This window comes from Gouania willdenowi, chromosome 8, assembly GCF_900634775.1.
Source record: "Gouania willdenowi chromosome 8, fGouWil2.1, whole genome shotgun sequence".
NCBI lineage: Eukaryota > Metazoa > Chordata > Actinopteri > Blenniiformes > Gobiesocidae > Gouania > Gouania willdenowi.
Genome location: NC_041051.1, coordinates 17,343,077 through 17,353,281, shown reverse-complemented (window position 1 = coordinate 17,353,281; position 10,205 = coordinate 17,343,077). Strand labels below are relative to the sequence as shown.

General features: G+C 38.2%; 2 protein-coding genes across 2 annotated transcripts; one reads left to right on the top strand and one right to left on the bottom strand.

The window, feature by feature from the left end:
• Positions 1–2,640: 2,640 nt before the first annotated feature.
• Positions 2,641–6,052, top strand: LOC114468184 (nuclear factor 7, brain). Its single transcript, XM_028454923.1, has 6 exons — positions 2,641–3,219; positions 3,535–3,630; positions 3,705–3,935; positions 4,020–4,042; positions 4,123–4,241; positions 4,327–6,052. Exons 1-6 carry the CDS (start codon positions 2,824–2,826, stop codon positions 4,863–4,865), a joined length of 1,404 nt encoding a protein of 467 aa, XP_028310724.1. The 5' UTR covers positions 2,641–2,823; the 3' UTR covers positions 4,866–6,052.
• Positions 6,053–7,253: 1,201 nt separating this feature from the next.
• Positions 7,254–8,228, bottom strand: LOC114468248 (psychosine receptor-like). Its single transcript, XM_028455038.1, has one exon. It carries the CDS (start codon positions 8,226–8,228, stop codon positions 7,254–7,256), a length of 975 nt encoding a protein of 324 aa, XP_028310839.1.
• Positions 8,229–10,205: the final 1,977 nt, after the last annotated feature.

Sequence of the window (10,205 nt, the reverse complement as noted above, 5' to 3'; positions counted from 1 at the left end):
TGAGATTTATCAACTCGGTTAGCCCCGCCCCCCAGACCGTCTATTGGCTCGACCGGTGGTGCCACATGACGTCATCACCACAGCAACCAAAGATCGGAGGAGAGGAAATAAATTAATTAATTAATAAAGGGAGGAAAAGATAGGATGACGCGTCTGCATCCAGCATCCCACTATTCTCACGGACCGAGTGACCCCCACACACTCCCCCCCCCCCACACACACACAGTTACTGTAGTATCTATTTTTCTCTGCTCACAGTGTTTTTAAAACATGAGTTTTTAAACATGAAGACCCAACCCAATCAGCCAGTAGCCACGCCCCCTCCTTATCACAGTTGATCCCTCTTAGATCAAATTAACCAGAAATGAATCCTGTATGTAGAATAAAAACCAAGATATTTTTATTTGTCATAAGCATTATTTTCTCACAGCAAAATATTGCAACTAGGTTATTTCATGAAATTAACTTAATGAATATAATGCAACATTATAAGAATATGCAATTTATTTAAAGGCCAATGCCATCACAGTTTTATATCATATCTTGGATATCGTGCAATAAAAACTCATGGCTTTCAATTGTCAGACCAGCAATATAACATATATTCGGGGGGAAAGCATTATCCTTCTGTCTATCCGCTGTTTCTCAAGTGGGGGTATGTGTACCCCCAAGGCAGGGGTCTGCAACTGCGGCTCAGGAGCCTCATGTGGCTCTTTGATACTTTTGCAATGGCTCCCTATAGCTTTAAAAAAAACTATTGAAAAAAAGTTATTTTTTCACAGAGGCTATTAATTATTAATGACAAATAAAATCACGATATAGCAATTTGTTAACCTCAAATAAATCACGTTGTGCAATGACTCAGCAACTTCCTACTTCACCTCCTGCAACATCTACAGACCATCAACTTTCCTGCACCTATGGCTAACCTTAAGTTTTAAATCCCTGGTAAGATAATGAAACCAACAAAAACACTATTCTGGAAGAAAATAGAGATTTTATGTGTGGGAACAGATTAATTTAACGGCCAATGTGCCGGTTAAATATGCATGTTTTATGTGTGGCAAGAAATGAGCAATTAGCATGTGTTGACCACATGATCATGTACAGTGTTATCAAATTCAAGTTACTTTTTGTAGCCTTCATGTATTCTTTATATAACATTGTGTTCATGTAAACTGAGATGTATAAGAATTTGAAGATGAAGATAGTGTTTTATTTCTTGATGTCAATTTATTGTCTTCTATTTTAAATTGTTTTTAAGTTTCCATTTACATGATCAATATAAATCAAATCAAACATTATTCTATATAATTTCAACTGTATAGAATTTAATACACTATTGTCTTCATTGAGAAGGTTTTTTTTTTTTTGCCTCTGGGAGGACTTTAATCCAAGTGAGGTGAGGCAAAATGGCTCCTTTGAGAGTAAAGGTTACACACCCCTGCCCTAGGGGTACACAATGGTGCTACAGGGGGCACTTGAGAGAAAGAGAGAGAGAAAGTGGGAAATTAACAAATGAAACTTAAGCATGAAAAATCTTGGATTCAGAAATAAGAGAAAGAGGATACTTGAGCCAAAAAATTTTGAGAACCACTGATCTAATCTTTCTACCTACCTACCTACCTACCGCTACTCTATCTATCTCTATCTATCTATCTATAAGCAAAATTGGAATTACTGATGGGTTTGGCAGTTTGCGTACAGTTTCTAAAAGCTAAGACGTTGTACGGTACAGCCCATATGATGTCATTACAGTAATTTCACCTACACTTGCCTTTGAAACAGCTGATTTGTTTGGCGACCGCTTGGGGGACAGAGCAGAGTAAAACATCTGGCCGAGTGATGAAAAGACAGCAAATATCAGCAGATTTTGATCAAAAATGTCAGTAGAAAAACAATTGAGGTTTCAAACCTTACAGACTTGCTGCATACTTATACCTTTTATACTGTTTATTTCTATTACAACAGAGGTTTGTCACAGATGCTTTTGTTGTTGTTGTTGTTGTTGTTATTATTGTGACTGCTTACTTACTCACCTCTGAGAGTGAAAGTTCAGTTTTGAAAATAATAAATAATAAAAGATAGATTGTATGTCCCAACAGTATATTGTTTTTTAATGCATTTTTTGATGGTCTTATTTGGAGTTTATGATCAAGACTGAGTCGCCTCCCTAAAAACCCTCTAACACTATAAAAAGACATGCTATGTTTAGACTCACCTGCACTTTATTCTAATTTTGTCTGCGTGTCTTGTTTTGTTGGTTAAAAAACCCCAGTCATCTGCCATTGCAAACATCAAAATGACTGGGTTTACTCTAAGTACATTTGGACAGCTTGAGTTAAAACTAATTGATCTAAAAGTTGAGCTACAATGTTTGGAAGAGAAATGTGTGGTTATATTTTTCTCTTTCAGAAGTCAGTAGGACATAAGCTGATTTAAAAAGCTTGCTGTTGTGTAGTTTAAAGTGGTTATGTTGGATGTCAACTGAAACATTCCCCTTTACGTCCTGAATGATTACATTCCGGACCTGAAGCAAGTTACCAACCAGTTCTCCAGCTACTGGCCAATGGGGCATTATTTCCTGCTTCCCAGCTGTGTGTTTTTTTTTTGTCTGCTACGTAATTTAAGTTACTCCCTAAGAAGTATTGCAGAAGAAAACCTAGAGCACTTCAAGTTAAGAGCCATAAACAAGCAGGAGGTAAACCACTGGATATTGAGACAGAGTTTTATTATAGGCATGTTAAAACAAGCAGTGACTGTTCAAAGAGGACGATTCAGGACAAATACTGCTTGGAATACTTTTTACTGCACGGCAAGACTATGTTCATGTCTTTTCCAGAGGAGGACCTGACCTGCCCAGTGTGTTGTGACATATTCACTGACCCTGTCCTGCTGTCATGCAGCCACAGCTTCTGCAGGACGTGTTTGAAAAACTGCTGGGACACTGGCTTGCGAGAGTGTCCGGTTTGCAGGAAGAAAACCTCCAAGTCTAATCCTCCTTCTAATCTTGCTCTGAGAAATGTCTGTGAGACGCTTCTGATGGTCAAGAGGCAAAGCTTAGCGTTGGAGGACGAGCTGAGCTGCATTGTGCATGGGGAGAAGTTAAAACTCTTCTGTTTGGTGGACAAACAGCCCATCTGTGTGGTGTGTCTGTCGTCGAGATCTCACAAGAGCCACGAATGCTCTCCGGTTGAAGAAGCATTGCTGGACTGCAAGGTAAGATAAACAATGGTAACTGTGTTTGAGCGACTGCAATTAGTATCTAAGGTGACACCTAATGCCAGAATGCAGCTCCACAAGTCAGCCCTGATTGGAATCTGAACTCTCTGCAATGCAGTGCCGCCTCCAGAAAGTTTTCATTAGGGGTGGCCAGATGGGGTGGCCCATCAAAACAGCAAATTATTCTGGTAGGATGTGGCCACTCCTGGCAACCAGGGACAAAAATAACTATATATTCCACAGAGAATAAATGATACGCAATAAAAATAAATAAACAACAGGTATGCCATTTGTTCATTATTTTCATTTCAGGCTGAGCTAGCTCTGTCTGTCGAAAGCTTGCAAGAAAAACTTCACAACCTAAAAGGAATTCAGAAAACCTCTGCTGATATGATCAAGTACATCAAGGTAAGCTCAAGATGGAAGAAAACAACTCATGATCATTTCACATTCAAGCAGCTGACAAAGCAACATCTCTTTAGAACCAGGCACAGGAAACACAGAAAAGGATCAAGAGCCAGTTTGAGCAGCTCCATCAACTCCTCGACCAGGAGGAGTCGACTAGACTACAAGCCGTGAAGAAAGAAGAAGAAAAGAAAATAGCAGAAATGAAGGACAAGATCAAAGAACTCTCAGCAGAAGTGCTTTGCGTGGCAGACACCATCTCTTTCATACAGGACAGACTCAAAGAAGAGGATATGGGCTTGTTAAAGGTTTGTACGACTACTGCTTTCACCTGTTGAGTGACTCATTGTCTCGTTTTTACTCAAACATTGTTACATTTATGTTTGAAACAGAACTTTAGATCCACACAGGACAGGTGAGTTGTGCCTTTTTGTAGTTTGACTATGTGATACATTGTGACATCTTCAGTGCAGGATGAGATGTTTCCTCTTATAGAGCTAAAAGCACTGGACTCGGTTCTGACAACATGTCGGGGTTACTGATCGATGTCACCGAACACATCTACAACCTCAAGCACAGAGTTTTGGAGAAATTATTTGACCAAGTTGGCTACAGTAAGTATGCCCACATGTTGATGTCTTAAGGTTGATTCCCTGGTTGTGGAACAGTGTGACAGTGTTTTTCATTTACTCTATTTAGCCCCCGTAACGTTAGACCCAAACACAGCACACCCCTGCCTCATCCTGTCTGACGACCTCACTTCCTTCCACTACACTAAGCAGCCCACCTGTTGCCCTGACAACCCCGAGCGCTTCCACATGAGTGCTGAAGTGGTGGGCATGACCACGTTGGGCTCCGGAAGTCACCACTGGGTTGTGGAAACGGGAAGCAATCAAGACTGGCTCCTAGGTGTGGTCTCCTCTTCCGTGCCCAGGGACACTGACATCCTGGCAAGACCAGAAAACGGATTCTGGACTCTGTGTCTCCGAGACGGAGAGTTCAGAGCGATGACCTCTCCGCCCATTGTGCTGACAGTTTCCAGAACACCGGAACAAATCAAAGTTCAAGTGGATTACAACAAGGGCATGGTGTCTTTTGTTGACCATGCAGACGACACTCTCATTTATTCATTTACAGACACCTTCACAGAAACTTTGCTCCCATATTTTTATTCACAGAGCAGCCACCCTTTAAAAATAATACCAGAGAAGGTGCTTGTCACTATGTTGCGGCAATAAGTTTATCACTTTATTTGTATAATCTAGATCAGTGGTTCTCAAACTTTTTTGGCTCAAGTACCCCCTTATTCTTATTTCTGAATCCAAGTACCCCCTTTGTTTGACTACAACATTTTGCTTGGAAAACTATTTAAAAACACCTGGAATATAAACGAGTGATAACATTTAAAAGAATCTCATTTAGTAAATAAGTGGAAAGAAACAGTATTTAGTGCAGTGGTTCTCTTCTTTGGATAGTGACCCCATTTTGACATTTTTTTTTAGAATTAGTTTTCCATCAGGTTTGAGCTCAGATGTTTTTAGTAATATCAGGCGACCCCACATAAGGTCCCGACCCCAAGGTTGAAAAACAATCATTCAGTGGCTCCTGAATAGATATATTTCTATAGTTTTTATCATCTCACGCCTGGGGTGGGAGCAAGACTGGCACTTTATTTGTTAATTTCCCATTCTCTCAAGTACCCCCTGTAGTGCCATTGTGTACCCCCATTTGAGAAACACTGATCTAGATAACGTGCATTTTAGCTGCTCATTTAAAAAAAGCCAAGAGTACTGTGAGCCTTTGCAAAATGGTTTATATAGTTTTTCTCAAGCTATAAATATATGAACTTCAACTAAACAAAGCAACAACAACAACAACAACAAATCTATGCACATCAACTACTGGTCAATAATATGAAGAGAAAAAAAGGGGTGTTGCAATTCTAAAAGTACACAAGTTATCCTCTAGTGTTCCTAAAAAAGTAGCATGAGTGTTTATTGTTTATTTGACTTTAGGTGTAGCCTGGCACTTCTTTTTGCACACAATTCATTGTTTTTTTTTTTTTTTTTTTTTGTTGTTGTTGTTGTTGTTTTTTTCTTTAAGGAAGAATGTAAAACATGTTTAGTTGAAAACTTTGTTGTGTAGCTCAGATTCTTTGCTGATCAGTTTCTGACCAGTGGTGGAAGGTTGTTCTTTTAATGGGGATCCAGGTGGGGCAGTGATTTAGAAGAAGATTTACTGATAAGATGTTTACATAGTTCTTTGGTATTGTTATTTTAGTTTTTTAAGAAAAAAGTTCAAAAAGTCCAACATTGTGTAGGATTTTTTGAATCAAGATTTTAAAGATACACTAGAGAAGAGTTTTATGTATAGCTTGATGCACTTCATTGTCAATTTTTGGAATAAAGTTTGTCATTTGGTTTAATAAAGCAAGCACACGTGCCTATGGGCTTGGTTTAAATATCCTACAATAATGAAAGATATGCATATAATGGTAATAACAGGGGCCTTTATGGGTTCATCTGTGTTTGCTTGTTTTGGGTGTCGACTGCTTTGCATCCTGAGTTTCATCATGGTGAGGATAAGCAGCAAAGGATTACAGACAGTTGGGATGTAAATAAACCAGTTCAGACTTGGCAATTTAGTGTTTATTTTAGAATCAACCAGAGCAAATGGTAAATAGAATGTTACAATCCCACTACAGTGAATATAAAGACCAGAATCCGCATATCGTAGTCTAAATCTTTATTAATCTTTATATTTCACAGACACTGGATTAGTTTGTATTTTTTTTTTCCAATGAAGCAATTCTGTTTATTTACTTATTTTGTACACACGGTGGCGCCAAATTCAAAGCGTTTAATATAAATGTTTAACAGTAGGTAGTTATACAGTAGGTCAGGGTTGGGGTCAATGAAACATTTCAGTTACAATTACGTTTCCAATTCCCCATGTTCAATTAAAATTCAATTACGATTACAGTGACCAGAATGTTTTCCAATTACAATTATTTTTTATCCTCTGAAAGTCAATTACAATTACGTTCTCAATTACTAAAGTTCAATTACAATTAATCACAATTACTGAGCCTGATATAAATAACACAATAAAAGATAATCTTCCTCTTGTGTTAGTTTTCTCTTATGATAACAGGTCCTAAATCAGCTGTAAAATACTAATATCTATCATCTAATTTCTTTCTTATTTATTGGTTACCTTGTTAGACTTCCTATTCAATGAAAATATAGGTTTAAATATTTTTGGTGTGGACATAGATTTGTATATTTTTTAAATGGTAAAAACACATTTGATTAATTGTTAACTACTATTATATGTGTAGAACTGTACATAGAACTCTAACATGGTTCCCCAGTTTTGCAATAAAGTCAATTATCTAAACTCAATTCTAATTAAATTACAATTACGACAGCAACTGATTTTTAAAATCACAATTACACCATGATTGCAATTAGTTAACAATATATCATTTACCCCAACCCTGCAGTAGGTAAACAAATATTTGAATTTATTAAGAGCATATGATTATATTTACACAAAAAAAAAAACCTCAGTAATGAATAGAGCATTTACATGAAAGACATTGGACTTTCTTTGCCAATAAACATCTATGCAGATTGATTTTGCTGAGTTGTGCTTTTGTTGTTTGTGTTATTATCTGAGGAGATGCAGCTGCCCCACTTCTTGATGCAGGCGTCTGAAATAAAAGGCACCTTCTCCAGACGGGTCAGGTAGATGAGGGGTTGGGTGGTGCTGCTGATGTTCACGAAGGCGAAGCCCACAGGCTGCACGTAGCAACGAAACACATCAGGAGTGTAGATGTCTTCGAATGGAAACATGGCCACGGGGGGCAGGTAGTTGACCACAATGATGCAGAGGATTGAGAGGACGGTCTTGAAGGCCTTTTTTTTCATTGGGTGCATTTCATCTTTCCCCGCACTGTGAGACCTCTTAAGGGCCCAGAGGATGCTTGCATTACACACTACCATCCAGCTGAATGCAGCAAGGATCTCACCGGTGAAGACCTTCTCAAAGTTAGGGAGGCCTCCCACAGTTTTGGCTGCCGCGTAGGCAAAGGTGAGGAAGAATACGATCACTGTGAGGAATAACCTGTATTTGATGTGTTTCAGCTGACCAAAAGTGATTGGAAAGAGCACAGCCATAAAGCGATCCAGGCAGATACAAGAGAAAAACAAAGGGCCACTGGTGTCTTTCACGCCGTAGGAAAACTTAATGGAGGACCAAACTTTTTGGCTGCCCCAGGTGTACAGATTCAAGATGACGATTGGGGTCATTACACCAAAGTAGGCATCCAAAAAGGCCAGGCAGCCCAGGAATATGTCTGACGTGGAGGCCTCTTTGCGATTGTGGATGAGCACCGCAATGACTAAGATGTTGGCAGGGATTCCAATGAATACGTTGATGCACTGCAGGGTCAGATCGAACAGGATGCCCTCCACGTAGAGTTCACAGCCGTCGAACACGCTGAAAGGTTTCACAGTGGCGTTGATGTTCGCTGTGGTATTGGGAGGCAGCGGAGTCTGGATTGAAGTGTGGTTGAGGGATGAGATGTTTCGGTCCATGTTACAGGTGTCAGGAATCTGTTGGAAGAAAATGAAGCTGCTTAGTTGAGTTTTCTATTATGGTGATATAGAAAATGACAGTATTGAGATATATCTATATTTTCTTAATTTGTTTTTATATATACAATCACACAGTACAAATCACATCATACAAGTATTTAATATTATAGAGTAGTGTCAAACAGTGTAATTCTTTACAATTTTACCATATTTCTGAGATATATAGAGGTATCTTGTATTAAAATACTCATTTTAGGAGTCGCTGCTTTTGTTACTTCTCAGACCAGCATGAAAAGCACAGTTAGATGGATTTCTGGGTGCGTCCTATAACCCAGACCTTCCCCTAAATATCCACACTACAGAACTCACTCACACATGCTGTCCCTTAGAGGAGAAAAAGAGTACTGTTTGTTAATAAAAATGCCTGTGTGGCATTTTTCATCAGCAAATTTAACCTAGAATTATCTTTATTGAGTTGTACAGTATGTATATCACCATTTTGAGAGAAAACTATTGGGTTTTGTTCCATATCGCCCAGCTTAATGAAGAGCACACACAGTTCTCCCGATTTGGACACAAAGGCTTAATTTACTGTCTTTCTAAAAGTAGTGCATGCTTTCTGATCTGCTAATAAGTTTGTTCTGAGCAGTGATAAAGTATCTGCAGAGACACAGAGTAAAAACATGTTAAAACACGGTCACAGCTTCTCCTCAGGCTGTTATCTTGTTATTGTGCAAAGTGGACTCTCCTGTGGGAAACGTGAGTCCCTGTGCGCAAGAACATCTAACTCACTTAGGGAGCTCATTTCAAAGTCACCGCCCTTTCACTGCAGAATAAAAGGGCGATGACTCACGAATTAAAGGTTGCATCCTGCATGTGGACAAAATAAAAACTGTTGTCTGTTATGTCACTGGACATTTCTTTTGTTTTACTGTTTTGGAATTTATCTGGAGTATCGTTGTTGGTATTGTTTTTATACTATTCAATGTTTATTTATTTTTTTTATTTTTTGAGAAAAAAAAAGACGAACTAATCTGATAATGTTGAATTATCCAATTAGAATAACTTTATTATATTTTGCAGGATTTGGTGAGCATCATAATTGTTTGTTGGCCTTGGAGATTTCTCCATCTGCTTTTTTCTCAAGACTGCATTTGTGCAACATTTAAAACTAAATGAAGACTTTTCATATAGAGTTTAGCTGGTTTCACCAATGAGCTGTTGAAGCCACAGGCTGTGAGCGTTCTTTGCCTACTTTGGAGACTCAGTAGATGTTGTTTCTTTATCAATCACCTCCTTCTGTCTCGGGCCACAAACTCTCCTCTGGGACTGAACTTCTTACACAAAGATGCTCGTCTCTGGAGAAAACCGAGTCAGTAAACTGTACTTTACTTCAGGCAAATTCCCCGAATAGCTACTAAACAAAACAGATTACCAGTGAACTGTAGGAGGTTTTATTCAATGTTGGTTTATCAAGGAAAATAAAACAACTTTTTCATTGCAATGAAATATGAATCTGCCATTTCAGACTATGTATAGTGTCATCACAGTATTGTAGAAAACATGTTAATTGTTGAGACCTAACACTTATTGTCTCTTTTTCTTTCCCTAGATACATTTATGATGGATGTGAATCACAATAGATGACAGTGTTAAACTTGTTATTGTAGTAACTGTTTGTTTTTTTTAATTCTATTGTATAATTCTGTGTTTTGTAAAGAATAATACAATCAATTTTGCTGCTGTTGTTGTTGTTATTTTTTTTTTACATATTTAATACTGTTATAAAAGAAAACAATTTGGAATTAATAGGCACAATTATTTCCTACACAAAAACCAAAACATTGATAAAAATGAACAAAAAGTCCCTCAAATCATTTACACTGCAATGTGTTCACCACTGAAGCTCCATGTATCTGTATCACTTTGTACATTTACATGTTAGTCTGACTAATCGTACTCATAAGAAATTGCTTT